The following is a 15,593-nucleotide window of genomic DNA, read 5'->3' as shown; positions in this document are numbered from 1 at the left end:
ACAAGGTGCTAGTAGTAACAATTTAGGGGGTAAAGTTGCATTACTAATTGGTTTCGGGGGAAACTCAAAATCCCTTGAAACTTTCCCAAGTGATAAATCACTTGCATGACAATTTTGAATTGATCCACAAATTAATTCACAGACAATAAATTGCTTAGAACTAGTATTTTTAAGGATCGTTGAACTATCTTTTGCTAAAATCATATTTCGAGATTTTTAACAAGACAAGCTTGACTTGAAACTTCTTCTTTGTAAATCTACTAGAAATCTTACGACATAGTCTCGATAGATATAATTGTGAGATAGCGAGTAAAATAGAATGGTTCAGTCTTCACATACCAGATACAGAAGTTCTCCAGATGTCTTCGTTGATCTTCAGTCTTCGAAGTGATGTTTGATACTCAACTACCAAATTCTAACCTAATCCGAGACTTAACTAAATAAGCTAAAATCAAGAATAGTTTTGATCGTTTAACATTGACGACAATCTTAAGATAGCAAAACTTGTGGGTTCAACGGAGCGCTACTCTGACACATTAGACTGCTCTCGAAAGAATTGCCAGATACTTATTCTCGAAGGACAATGATATCTTCACACCTCAATTACACTTGGCATTTGGTATCATCTACAAGATTTAGGAGTATCTAACATTGATACTCCCGACAGATGAAATGAAACGTTCAATTCTCACACTCACTCTCCGCCTGCTCTTCAAACGCCACACTCCCAAATCCATAAGCAAAATTCTCAACATACAAAAACAAGATTTCTTCCAGTTTCTCTTCATCTTCTTCGAACTCTCTACTTTTCACTCAACTCACTCTTTCTGCACCCACAAAAAAGAAAGAACTTCGCTTAAACCCAAAATTCATCATCAGCCTCTGCTCAATCATCATCTCTGAAAGCAGAATCAATTAAAAAATCGATTTCTTCCCCCGATTTCCCACTTTCTCAAAAATTAGGGTATCATATACCTTCACAGATTCTACATAATCAAATCATGGCCATGAAAGTTGGTGTTGGTGAAATCGGTTTGACGAATCAGATGATCGATAAGAATTTGTTGCCGGAAGAGAGAATCGGATGTCGTGATGGTGGTGACATGGTTGCGGGTGCTGGTACCAAAGATGAATGTGAATTGGCTTTAACTCGACTACTACACATATCACTTGGAATTCTTGATGAATTTGAATATAGGAAATCAGGTTAGAAAGAGTTTGAGTTTGAATTAAACACTAAATCCGAGTTTCATCTGGTTATGTGGTTTTTTTATTTTTGTTAGGATTCTCTTCTTTGAGTCCATTTAAGTTCGTGTAGAACGCTTTTCTTTCATAATATTCAGACAAGTTATCATCAATCAATTGTCTTAGTGTTGTTTGCCCTAATTAAGAAGAAGATTTTGCATTAGGTGAGTTACAGAACCACTTTTTAATTATTATAACGTGATATCTATATCGAATAATAGTAATTGATGATGATTAATAAACTGTAATCAGCTTGGATTGTTGCTAGTTTCTACATATAATGTGATATCTATGTGATTATTTTCCTAAATAAACCATCAAATTCTTTTAAAGAAGTAATTAGTCACCTTCATTGTTCGTTCCATAAGCAATGCTGCTAGGGGGCCGTTTCCGAATCTCATCAGAACTTAGACACTGCAGTGGTTTATACAATTTTTTTTTGTTATGTTCTTTATGCGTGTCCTGAATTGTTTTTCTTGTCTTGTTTCTGCTACAGGTAAAATGGATGATGATGGTTCTAGTCATGGGGGAACCAGCACTGATATTGATGTGTTTTTACCGAAGTATAAACTTGGGAAGACTTTAGGATTTGGTTCGTTTGGTAAAGTGAAAAGTGCAGATCATGCACTGACTGGACACCAAGTTGCTATTAAAATCTTTAATCGGGAAAAAATAAAGAACTCGAAACTGGAGGAAAAAGGTGAGATTTATAGTCCTGCACCTTGTCCTATTTGTCCTACACACTAATGCTATATTTGTCCTCCTTGCTGCTATAGCTAAGAGATTTTTTTAATGGAATGCCAAACTGATTCTATTGTGCTCGTTACGTTGCAGTTAGACGAGAAATCAAAATACTGACGTTGTTAAGGCACCCCCACATTATAAGAATTTATGAGGTCATAGAGACCCCCAGTGACATTTGTGTTGTAATGGAGTGCGGGAAGTCTGGAGAACTGTTTGATCACATCATCCAGAAGGGTAGGTTACAGGATGATGAAGCTCGAAAGTTTTTTCAGCAGGTAGAGATACATGCTCTCTAAGTTTAGATTTATTTTAATGATGCTTATGTTTGTTCACTACGGGGCTAAGGATTGGTTGTTACTTCTTAACTTTAAGTTTGATATGGCTTTGATTTGGAATTAGATTATTTCCGGGGTGGAGTACTGCCACAAGAACATGGTAGTTCATCGAGATCTTAAGCCTGAGAACGTGCTTTTGGATTCAAAATACAATGTGAAAATTGCTGATTTTGGCTTGAGCAATATTATCCGTGATGGTCAGTTGTTAAAAACAAGTTGTGGAAGTCCAAACTATGCTGCCCCCGAGGTATTAACTGAAGAATCAAAATTGTGCAATCTTCCATAGATTAAGTAGCCTGCAAAATGATTATGATGTAATTTGGTCTAAATAACAAAGACTCATGTTTCTTATATCTGCTTATTAGGTGATATCTGGAAAACCATACACTGGGCCTGAGGTAGATATCTGGAGCTGTGGTGTTACTTTGTATGCCCTTCTATGTGAAGCTCTACCCTTTGATGATACAAACATGCCTAACCTGTTCAAAAAAATAAAGGTAAAATCCTAAACTAATTTGTATTTATAAACCAAGATGTATATAGTATCAAAAGCTTGATTCTACAGAGGCGAAGCTACCATTTTCTATTTTACCTTGAACAGACTGTATCAGTCGTAGAGGTTAAATATGTATTTGCTATCTCGCTTTACTTGTTCCCATGGCATGCAAATAGTTAGATGAATGCAGAGGATATAAACTTACGCTTTATGAGTTTGTTACGCTCATGCTATTCCTATAGTAATCTTAATAGTCGGTGTTTATAATCTTTTTGGGTATAGAGGTTAAGGTCTTCTGCCTTTTGTTTCGCTTCGTCCTTACCTCAGGGTGGAATTTATACGTTACCGAGTCATCTATCAGATGGAGCAAGGGATTTGATCCTGAGGATGCTTGTGGTAGATCCAATGAAGCGAATTACCATTCCTGAGATTCGTCAGCATCCATGGTTCCAAACTCATCTTCCAAGCTATTTAGCTGTTCCTCCACCAGACACAATGGAACAGACAAATAAGGTATATGTATATGTTTTTATGGTCTGAAACCAAATTTACATGAGTGATGGCCCTGGTCATCATTGTGTTTAATGAGAAAAGTTAATAGAGGATAAGGTCAACAATGGTGCCATTGGCTTATTACTGCCTCATGGCAAATTCCTCCAAACCCCGATGCATGTGGGATTCGAACCCCATTGAAGCCCAAACCTCTAGGGTGCGACCATCAAGTGTATCTTGCTGAGATACCAAATTTGTTGTTGAGCTCTTTTCCTAAGTTTTGTGTATCTGCTTTTGCATAACCTTTCTGTAGTTGTATCTTGCTTCAGTATAACTATGTTCCGGTCTTCTAGATCTCACATTGTGTAAACAGCATTTGTTCTATTCTAATTTGGCAGATGGATGAAGAAATTCTTATGAAAGTGATTCAGATGGGATTTGACGGGAACCAATTGATTGAATCTCTTGGCAACAAAGTTCAAAATGAGGTATCTTCGTGCATATAGTTTTGAACTACACTATTTCCCAAGTTTCTTATGTTATAAACTTATAATCAATTACAAAATTTCAGGCAACCGTTGCATACTATATGTTACTGGATAACCGATTTTGACCTACCAGAGGTGGCTATCTTGGAGCTGAGTTTTAGGAATCAATGGTCTGTCTTTTTCTTTTGTTATGGAAAAATATTATATTTCCTATTAGGAATCCATTAGGAGCTGATTTTCTTACGGTGTAAAACACATTCCCTTGTCAACTAGGCATTCATAAGAGAATCTAGTGAAGCAGGCTTAGGACTAATTCTTCTTGATGGTGCAGGTATTTGTTATGGAGCTCGATGCATTCCAAACAAAGTTGTAGATTCTGAACAGGCAGAGGCAGTGAGGTGGGCAATAGAGAAAGGAATTTGTAATCTACATTTAGAGAGAGGGACTACAAAAATGACAGGAATGGACAAAGAGATACAGTATAGTGTTGTTCAAGATAGCTTAGAACTTCTTAATAACTCTGGACTCCTGGTTGTGCAGTTATACACCAAGAGATGCAATTGTATGGAAGATAGGAATGATCCTTTACCGCAATGATAGAAAATGATACACATGTCACCCTGAAAATTATGAACTAATCCTAAATAATAACTGATGCAGAAAATAGAGGATGATCTCCTTTGTAATCATCATATATGCATCTAACACTGGTGAACTGCCTGCCACCAGTATAGAAATATATCCAAACACGAGCCCATCAACAAGTCCATGACCCATCATGCTATGACCTCTTAAAAATAAATCCAACCCTCCACGTCCTATCAAGCAAACTAGGGGTGTGCAGCGGACGTACGGTTGCGGATTAGGGGTCACCCGCAACCAAACCGTCAAAATTGCGGATTTGAAAAATGGAACCGTGACCGGTCCAATCACCCGCGGATTTAATCTCTGCGGATCAACGGATTATACGGGCCGGTTGCGGATTAACCGCGGATTTGTTAGGCCAAGCCCACTAACTTTAGAGCAGAAAATGTTCCATTTCGATGTAATGGTTGAAACGAACACAAACAATCGTCCAACTGAGGATGATGCATGCCACATTGTTACCTCAACGGGACAACTATCAGTTTAGCTTTTGGATGTGAACTATGAAACTAGTTGACGGTCCTAGCCCATTACGAGCTCAGTTCAGTCTATAACTTCATAATTCATACTAGTTCTGTAACTTGTTTCTCTTGTTTATATTATATGTGCAGGGAATGGTTCTGTTATGCCTAACAGCGTCCATACGCTCTCTTAGGCCTGCACAGTGTGTGAACTGTGATTCTGTGAACGGATCACTGACAACATCAACTTGCCAAACACCATCTACCATTCAGTATTCAGTTAGTTAACTTAGTTTTGATTCTATTTGTTGGGCCTAAATTCAGTTAGTGTTTTAAGGACTTTACTTCTCTCTTTTTGGGCCTAAATTCATTTAGTTAACTAAGTGATCAAAGAACTTCACTTCTTTCTCTTTGGGCCTAGGTTCATACTTTAAGAAAACTTTGCTTCTTTCTACGATTGCGGTAATCCGCGGTTTTCAAATGACAACCGGAACCGCATCCGCATCGCATGCGGATTTGAGAATCCCACCCGTGTCCGGCCCATACGTCTTGCGGTTTGGGTGAAATCCGCAATTTTACGGACGGATACGGGTTAAATCCGCGGTTCCGGTTTTTATGCTCACCCCTAAAGCAAACATATATCAGAGGGCAGATGTCTTAAGTGAACCCTAAATCAAAGGGTAGATGTCTTACCCATATAAGTAGTATACTTTTCTAGAGTGAACCGTATCCAAAAATTTGCCGCCTCCATCTGTGAAGAGAGAAAACGAACCCTAACCCTTATCAAGCGGAACCAACACAAACATGGCAGAAGCAAGTGATGGTTCAACTGCACCAAGCAGCAGCTATCGGCACTATCATTTTTTCTTTCGGAAAATGGGTCATTTGTCCAAATATTTTTAAAACATGGTTGAAATGGACGAGTAAAAATTAGTATGGGTGAAATGGACAACAAAAAAATAACAAGGATGAAACTGGATTCATCCTGACTTAAACTTAAAAAATAGCAAGGATGAAACTGGATTTATCCTGATGTAAATTAAACATAAAAAAAAAATACTTGAAAATGGGTAGGATGAAACTGTTTGTATCCCGGCTATTTTTACATTTTTGTCAATTTAAACAGTATCTAAATCTAAATATCTTTTTCACCCAAAAATTATTGATTTTGATCTTTTTAACCAATTTTGTGTTTTTCTTTGTAGATGTTAATTTACTTTTTGATTGACTAGGGAGATCTGCTAGTCAGGTTATGGAATCTTGGAATTCCTTGTCCTTCTTTTCATCCAGCACATACTTGGTCGTATATTGGGAAAACTTGGTCTTGTATTGGGAAAAAGGAATACGAAGAGAAATGAAATGAGGACGAGTTGGTATCTCCAGTAACGGAGCACCATATCGGAAATATTGAAATTTGCGAGTTATTGTAACGAGAATTCAATTCATAAAATTGGTTAAAAAGACCAAAATCAACAATTCCTGGATGAAAAGGACTTTTAGATTTTGATACTGTTTAAATAGACAAAAATATAAAAACAGTCAGGATGTAAACAGTTTCATCCTACCTATTCCTGGACGAGTTGGTATCTCCAGCAACAGAGCACCATATTGGAAATATTGAAATTTGCGAGTTATTGTAACGAGAATTCAATTCACAAAATTGGTTAAAAAGACCAAAATCAACAATTCCTGAATGGAAAGGACTTTTAGATTTTGATACTGTTTAAATAGACAAAAATGTAAAAACAGTCAGGATGTAAACAGTTTCATCCTACCTATTTTCAAATATTTTTTTATTTTTTAATTTACATCAGGATGTACCCAGTTTCATCCTTGCTATTTTTTTAGTTTAAGTCAGGATGAATCCAGTTTCATCCTTATTATTTTTTTGGTGTCCATTTCACCCATATTAATTTTTACTCGTCCATTTAGACCATATTTTAAAAATATTTGGACAAATAATCCGTTTTCCGAATTCAATTTTACTTTGAACAATTTTTTGTTATAATCACCATCAGTAAGTAGATATTAACAAAACTAAAGTATTAAGTCTGACCTTTTCAGTTCATATCTATAGTCCAAAAACTAAGCAGGTGACTCGCTGAGTCAATGAGTAGGTGAAATAGTGAGTCGGAAAATTAACGATTCAGTGACCGATATTCCCTCCGTTTCTAAAATATAGGCAGGTTTTCTTATTTGGGTATGTCAAAAAATAAGCTTGTTTCCATATATGGAAAGTCAAATGTTATGATTTTACTACTATACTCATAGAGAGGGACCACTTCTCTCTCTCCTTTTTCTCTCCTACTATAAAAAGGGGACCATTTCTCTTTCCTCTTTTTTTAATAACAAATGAGTGAGGACCAAATGATAGTTTAGGATAAAACATGAAAAAGTGGGTACAATGATTGGTTTTCTTAATTTTTGTGAAAACCAAACTTGCCTAATTTTTAAAAACAGAGGAGTAACAAAACCATTTTATAAAGTTGTTTTTCTTTTTGAAATGAGTTTATGTAAGCTTGAAATCTCAAGGTTGCTTAATCACATCCATCTCTTTATTATTCTGTAATCCTTATTATTAATAAATGCACATTATTAATCACGTCGATCTCTAGTTTTGCAATATAAGTCTGCTTGTATGTTCTTCAAATTCGCTTGTCAGGCACACATCTTTATAATTCATTCATGGTTTATGATAGCACTTTGACCTATTGAGACGGATGGCTGTGTGTGTGTAATGTTCACTGTATATTTAGATTCTTCTTTAGAAATGCAAACTTCACACATTTCCTCTGATATCCCAACTCGAGCAAACTTGATCAAGAATGGGAAGCTCACGAGTCACACCAAAACTCAAAGGTCCTTAAAGGTGGTACGATCCTGACATTGTTTATTACTTTCTTTACTGTTGGGATATATATTTAAAAACATATTTTTGTAATATTAAACCAAACTAAAAGAAATAGTGCGGTGGTATTATTTTGGGCTCCCACATTATAGATTTGGGATCAAGTCTCACCCTATGCATTTGACTAGGTATATTATATATATCTATATTACTTAAAAATAATAATTCGGGAGAGCGGGGCCTTGGCGGTCTTGGGGGTCTACTTATTTAAAAGTTATTTTTTTTGCAGATTCAACTTCTGATTTCCATAATGTTTTTTGTCAACTTAATATTCTCAATTAAATTCATTAATTTCGGTTTTATATTCTAACCATTTTATTACTGTTATGGAGGATTTTAAGTAGGCAGTTATTATTGATTTTATTCTCATTAGACCGAATTGATTTCCTTTGAGTTATAAAAGACAGTTTTTGGAGAAGATGAATTACTGAGTTTTTTCATATAATTGTATTATGAGCAAGTGTACGATAGAGTAAGAGTTGGTTCGATTTCTCAAGGTGCAGAGAAATCGAACAACAGAGATTCAGCTGTTTTATCCCATAGGTGTTCGACAATTTTTTTGAATGCTAGCACAATCAAGAGGCAGAGTCGCGAAATACCTTAAAGATAGCGACCTAGTCCGCGCGACTCAGCTGTTTGAGATTCCATTTCATTATTTGTTCACTGTTTCCAACAATTTTAAGGTAGTTGATTTTGCTATGGAGGTTGAAAAGAAGCGCGTTGATGATACCAACAATGCATTCAAATTTGAAGGGCTGCATTTCAGAAGATGGAAGCTGAAGATGTTCTTTTATCTCAAACTCATGAAGCTGCATATGATTGTGTCGAGTGTTCATCCTGGAACCCGAAACCTGCTGATGATAAGACTGCTTCTGCTGATAAGGCTGATGTTGCTGCTGCCGATGCTGATGCTGGTGCTGTTGCTACTGATCCACCTCCTACCGGTGGTGCCAAAGAAGTTGTTTCTCAAACTCTTGAGGAGAAACAGAAGGCCATTGACAAATGGGTCGATGATGACTTTGATTGCAAAAACTACATTCTTAATGCATTATCTGATGATTTATATGAGTATTATTCAACTTTTGAAACTGCTAAAGATGTATGGGATGCATTACAGAAAAAATATGACACCGAGGAAGCTGGTTCAAAGAAGTATGTTGTGAGCCGGTATTTGAGATACCAAATGGTGGATGATAGGTCAGTTGTTGCACAGGCTCATGAACTTCAAAAAATTTACCACGAAATTATGACCGAAGGTATGAAAACTGATGAAAAATTTCAAGTTTCTGTAATGATTGACAATTTACCACCTAGATGGAAAGATTTTCGTAATACTTTGCATCACAAGACTAAAGAATTTTCTCTTGAAAGTTTGATTGTTAAGCTCAGGGTTGAGGAAGAAGCTCGGAAACAAGATAAGAAGGAAGAAATTCTCATTGTTTCTAACAATAAGACTCATCCTAGTTTGAAACCTAAGAAGAGGGACCTGAAACCTAAGAAGAGGGACCTGAAACCTAACCCGAACCAAAAGAAAGGAGGAAGGCCTAATCAAAACAAGAACCAACACCCGTCAAGAAATTGACAGAATTCCAATTCTGAGTTTCTTTGTTATACCTGTAATAAACCAAACCACATGGATAGGAATTGCAGGTTTAACAAGGAAAAGAATAACGCACAAGCTAACACTAGTGGAAAATGGGTATTAAACAACACACATCTGAGACCCTCAATGACCGTAGTTGGGCTGCTGACCAAATATAACGGTCTCTGATATGGTAAAAACACGCAAAAAATCCGAGAACCTATATAGCTGTCTCTGAATAACTAAATATATTTACCATTTTACCCTCCAATTCAGAGACCCTCAAATTACGATGTAGATCTGGTAGTTTTGTGTCAGTATTTTTGGGCCCACACTGTGTATGGCCACGATTGAGCAATCTGAGATTCTAAAGTGAGCGGGCGGGATGAAGAAAAAACCTTATCTCTTCACCCACCTCCTATCTTTCCATCTCTCCACCTTTGTATCTCTCTCCCTTGTTTCTTCTTTCTTACCTTCTCCTCCCAGCCACCACCGGTCACCTTCACTTCCATGAACACCACCAACACCGATCTTCAATACACCATTTTTTTTTTACCACCATCATCCCTCCAGCGCACCACCAACAACACCGATCTTCTTTTAGTTGTTTTCTAGTTTTGTTTATCAAACTTCAGGAACAATCGTTCGTATCTAAATCCCCTAAATCAAAACTCTAATTTCATTTGATAAGCAATCTTATTTGCAAAGGAAACCAGTAGATCTGAAATTCTTCTCAGATTTGGAGTGAAACTAAGGATTTGATTTGGGGGTTTTATTAAGGTTTCACTAAATTGTGTTTGTAGAAATTTTCATTGATTTTTCTTTGGATTTGGTATAAAATTCTCTGGGTCGTGACTGATTTTCTGCAAACCAAGGCATTTAATTAGTATTTGATATTCATCAAACTGTATCAGGTGATGTAATTAGGCTTTCGAAAGGGTTTGATTTTGTGGATTAGGATTTTGTTGTTTAGTTAATGATGGATTTGTTTTTGATTTGCAGAGGGATTGTATTTACTTGTACCTGTGGATATTATACTAAATATGACTTGTTTCTTGTATGTGATTTCCTACAGTTCTGGATGCTAAACTCCCCTTTCCACCTTTGAAGCTGATTTCAATCACAATGTCCTAAATCGTGATGCCGTGTTGGTGCATATAATTTGTTTTTTTTTTTAATCTCTTTGTTGTTCTTATTTTTGAAGATCCAGTTGAACTAAATTCTTATATGTTTACTTTTTTAGCAACAACTTTAATCGGATTCCACTTCATTGTGACTGCATTTGTGGGTATGGTATGGTTTTTAAATCAAGTGCCTTATCAACATCCAAGCATGTGCCTTTATGGGAGATTCTTTGGTTCTCAATTGTTGCTAATATGTCAATCACAGGAATGAGTTTGAGGCTTGTGCTAAACTCTGTTCGATTTTATCAGGTCTGAATTACATAGTAAAAATATTTCTTTCGTTTAAGAATTTGTTTCCATATGCTGTTGGATGAATTTTCTGGTGACTATTGATGCTTTATGGAGTACTTGTTGATGCAGATGAGAGGAGACTGTCCATTGAAGCCATTTTGGATGAGACATTGAAATAATTTTAAGTGTTACTGGATGGTTAGTATGTCCACCACTTAGTTTGCTTTTATCAGACTTGGTTTTTGGATATATAAATGTTCTTGTGAAGATTGAATGCAGCCATCCAAATTTAGTTTTCCATCATAAACTGATGAATGAATTGAATTTTGAGATAGCCCATTACATGCTTGTTAAAATCACCCAATGAGTTCCGTCTTTCAACTATTGATTTTAGTTTTGAATTGATGTACAGATTTCACCCGGTTTCATGTTTTTACCATTTGTTTTCATATATTGTTTGTAAAAAGGACTCACTGAGTTCCATGACTTCCCTCCCCTAGCTGGGGTAGTTAGTTGATTCCATGTCATTTTGCTTTGCTTTTGCTGCTGGAATCTTGTACAGAACCTCTACGTGGGTTTAAGCCAAACTTGGTGGTGTTAGTAATATGGTCTGGGATTTTTCTGTGCTGTTAGAGCTGTCCCGAGTTTTTTTTCTTTTTTTTTGGTTACTTTGTCAAGTTTAAATTTCGTGTGTTTAGTTAAATTTTCCTAAATCAGTACCTGCACACCAAAAACAAAAATGGTGGTGCAATTGGAATTGATTTCTTGTTATTCACCATCTCAAATAGATTTTTCCAATTTTATTTAAGACAATGCATTGTCTATTCGTTTGTATAGTCAGTGTTCCCTAAAAATATCCACCATGCCACCAAAATAGCAATGCCGAGTCCAGCCATCACATCCAATTTGTATCAGCTAATTCGCAACCCGAAAAAGAGAACATCTATAACTAATTTGATGCTAAAAAATTGTAGTTCAACGATGTCTTGTCTCCTCTTTTGCTTGTATTTTTTAAAAATCTGGTCTTGCAACATATTTAACTAATTTTATTTATTATTTCAAGAACGATATAAGTGTATTAGTCTTCTTTTTATGATACTGTATACTTGATATGTATATGTACCTTCAGTGTACAGCTCATGGGATTTCTAGGAATCATTCTTGTGGATACGGAATTGTGGTATAGAGTGTCGTGTACTTAATATGGTTTGAGTTTATAGTATCTTCATTTGGTTAGAACACCTGTTGCTCTGTAATTGTTGATGGGTCTATTAGAGCACCTGCGTGACTATTATCATCTGTTGAATTTGTATTCCAATACCAGAATGGTTGAGACGTTCATTGATTGAGATGTTCAATTATTTTTTATAATTTTTTATTCATTATTCGTATGATTATGAATCACTACGGATTGTTTATTTGTTTGTCTCCATGTTTCTGTTTGTAAATTTCTGAAACAATGTCTCCATGTTGATTTAAGTAAGCATCAGCTCGATGAGAAGATGAGTGTAACAGAAAGCAAGGTAGTGTACGGTTTACAGAGGATGGAGATTGACAGAGGTAGTCGGAGGGTACATGGTATCTTTCTGTTTCAGGAAGCATTGAAGATCTCCATCTAAGGGAATAGGTGTGTATTGTGTTTTGTTGTATTGTGTTTCTGATGATCGTAACATGAGGGTTATGTTAGTGATTAATCACATCTCTGAGTGTTTTGACTGGAAACAACTCGAGCTTCAGTATCAACATGAGTACAACAACATCAGTAATAGCATTGGATTGACAGAAAACCCCATGGTCAATTTCTCTGGAGTTGTAGGAACACCCCTTCTTGCTCTTGGTACTGATCTTTCTTACGACATTGCATCCGGTAACCTCACCAAATGCAATGCTGGAGTGAGGTTCGCAAATGCTGACCTGATTGCTGCTGTCACTTTGTGAGTATTTTCTTTTGAGCTCTTTCATATGGATGACTGACTCTTTGTTTTTAGTGAGTGTTTTTCTTTTTTTTGATTGCCAGGCTCCTTGTTTTCTTTTGTCGATGTGTGTTTTTTCTTCAATGCTTCTTACTGCCACGTTGAGAGTCCCTTGACCTATACAGATGTTGGTGCCAAGCTTGCCCATAGTTTCAGTACAAATGAGAACACCTTGACCATTGGTACCCAGAAAGCTTTGGACCAATTGACTTCTATCAAGGCTAGGATCAACAACCATGGTAAGGCAAGCGCTCTTATCCAGCACGAGTGGAGGCCAAGGTCCCTCTTCACCGTCTTTATTAACCAACTGACGGTGAATTAGAGTAGCCGATAATCTTATACTAAGTTTTTATCAACCAATTTAGTCTTTGTTATAGAGAAGCTCAGATAATAATATTGGTTTCTTGTATGATTGTTTTACATTTTACACGTGTTTTACTGTCACGTTTAGGAACTGAGAATGTGATGCTTAATATCTAATTTCTAAAATGAATTCTTCAGGTATGATTATAGGTGCAGTTGGGTCAACCGTCTATTGCCAGTCGCACTGGCTCTCGTTTTCCTTACTAGGTATTCATATTTTCCCTAAAGCTAACTAGTCTCAAACTTTATTCTCAAACTTTATGTTCAAATGATGGAATTCAATTTAGACTGTTGGATTATATATTTTAGAATTAAGAAGTGCATAATTTCACTCTTGTAGTAACATGAATGTTCCCTTGTTATTTTTTCAATTTATTTGCTTCTTAATAGTTTTATATATGTCCTTTTTGTTTAAACATTAATCCCCCCACCCCCCACCCCCCACCCACCCCCACAGTTAGTATCATCAAGTGTCGGTCATTTTTAGGCATTGGGCATCTATTCTTTTAGCCTACTGCACTTACGTGTACAATAATTTTTGTGTACAAATGCATGATTTGGTTCTTTTGGCTTGATAAGTTCTCTAATTGTTAGTACCATTACATTTTCTTTCATTTATTTCTTTAATTGATAAAGTCTATAAAGTAGAGGCATAAACAATGGTTTTGTTTGTATGATTAATATCCATAACGTATCAGTTAGATGCTTAAGTATAATTTTTGGTGTTTTTTCTTGTTGTCTCTTCTCTTGGTGTTTACCTTGTGCTTGTACCATCCAATTTCTTGACTAATCAATATATCATCTGTTGTAGGCATGGTTTTAAGTCTAATTTGAAGGAAGTGATCATACCCATCACGTACTTACTGGTAAGTCATACTCATCCTATCTAATTTATTTGGATATGCACATTTATGTCCCTTTATTTCTTCAATTTTTGAGAATCATAACTTACTTTTGCTACAGATACACCATTATGAAGTATCTTCTCAATTGGGGAGTTGGGAATGTTAACATTTTGTTGTTTAATCAATTTTCTATTAGTTAATCATGTTGTTTAATCTTAGAACTTACTAGCTATCTCGAACATATGTATTGCTCTGAACTAAGGATTTCAATCTTTTTTTTTGTGTAATTTTAAACCCAGTGGATAAAATGAATGAATGTGGAATTCTCAAATTTGAGTTTAAATTTGAATTTCAGTCTTCCATTTGATTTGACTTGACTTTGACTTGACTTGACTTTGATGCAGTCAGATCATTTCAGATTTACCCATTCAGGCATTTCAGTAAATCTGAATCTATATTTTTTTATATTATAATTTAAATATGAGACCCACGGTTAAGGGTCTGTACCTCGTTACCCTTATAATCGGTCGTTATTCTGAGACCCATGGCGTTGGGTCGTACCAAACAGAGACGCTTTATCAGAGACCCCAACAGAGACGGTTAAAACTGGTCATATAACTCGTATATATGACTTGTCCTGACGGTCGCGGAACTTCTGTTTTCCACTAGTGTAATGTTGTGGGTGACGTTATAACTTCCATGGTCTCTAATCCAGAGTTCTACATGGTTGGTGGATCTGATGGGTGGTGGATAGACAGTGGTGCTTCGCGTCATTGTTGTTTTGATAGGTCCATGTTTAAGACTTATGCTAAAACCAAGGATAAGAAAGTGTTGTTGGGAGACACTCAGAGCACTATGGTGAAAGGTTCTGGTACGGTAGAGTTGAAGTTTACTTCTGGGAAGACACTCATGCTGAAAGATGTCCTTCACACTCCATAAATGAGAAAGAACCTTGTTTCCGGCTATCCTCTCAACAAGGACGGGTTGTATCAAACTATTGGGTCTGATATTTACACTATAACTAAGAATAAGAGTTTTGTAGGAAAATTTTATGCTACTGATGGAATGTTTAAGCTTAATGTTGATGCTATGAATAAAATTGAATCTTCTGCTTATATGGTTAATGTTTGGCATGATAGGCTTTGTCATGTGGGTAAAAAGTTAGTAAATAACATGAGCAAGTTAGTGTCCTCTATGAATTTACATATTACATATATCATAAGCTTTGACAGTGTCGAAAGCGATTGCAGGAAATAAAAAGCTAGGTGCCTGACTACTCCAAGAAGCTGCATCCTGATTTTTTTTTCTTCCTTGTTTTGCCAGTAAGTCTGCTACCTTGTTTGCTCTTCTATCTACATACTAAAAACCTAAGAAAGAAATAAGTTGTGTTGCTAATACTTTAACTTCCTCCAAAATAGTTATGCATTTCCAATTTATTGATGATTTCTTTCCCTGAAGATACCAAATTGTAGCTTGATTCTTTAAAAAAACCATATATTACCAGATTTTGAACATTGTATGTGTTGGCCCATTTAGTAGCTTGTAGAAAATCTACAGCTTCTGATTCTTCAGCTGAGAAGGTCCTGCATCTTCCCATTTCA

The 15,593-nt window shown here is 36.1% G+C and overlaps 2 protein-coding genes across 2 annotated transcripts; both read left to right on the top strand.

Moving 5' to 3' along the window:
- The first annotated feature begins 679 nt into the window (after positions 1 to 679).
- LOC113332510 (SNF1-related protein kinase catalytic subunit alpha KIN10-like) lies at positions 680 to 4,450 on the top strand. The gene is made up of 9 exons (XM_026579049.1): positions 680 to 1,206; positions 1,742 to 1,945; positions 2,080 to 2,264; positions 2,389 to 2,571; positions 2,690 to 2,821; positions 3,148 to 3,333; positions 3,711 to 3,800; positions 3,884 to 3,970; positions 4,132 to 4,450. The coding sequence occupies exons 1-8, from the start codon at positions 1,002 to 1,004 to the stop codon at positions 3,923 to 3,925; spliced, it is 1,227 nt and encodes a 408-aa protein (XP_026434834.1). The 5' UTR covers positions 680 to 1,001; the 3' UTR covers positions 3,926 to 3,970; positions 4,132 to 4,450.
- An 8,032-nt stretch (positions 4,451 to 12,482) lies between these two features.
- LOC113332320 (mitochondrial outer membrane protein porin of 34 kDa-like) lies at positions 12,483 to 14,436 on the top strand. Its single transcript, XM_026578873.1, has 4 exons — positions 12,483 to 12,678; positions 12,829 to 13,063; positions 13,286 to 13,354; positions 14,397 to 14,436. Exons 1-4 carry the CDS (start codon positions 12,483 to 12,485, stop codon positions 14,434 to 14,436), a joined length of 540 nt encoding a protein of 179 aa, XP_026434658.1.
- The last annotated feature ends 1,157 nt before the right edge of the window (positions 14,437 to 15,593 follow it).

Source organism: Papaver somniferum, unplaced genomic scaffold (assembly GCF_003573695.1).
Source record: "Papaver somniferum cultivar HN1 unplaced genomic scaffold, ASM357369v1 unplaced-scaffold_131, whole genome shotgun sequence".
NCBI classification, from domain to species: domain Eukaryota; kingdom Viridiplantae; phylum Streptophyta; class Magnoliopsida; order Ranunculales; family Papaveraceae; genus Papaver; species Papaver somniferum.
This window is presented reverse-complemented; position numbering and strand designations above follow the sequence as displayed.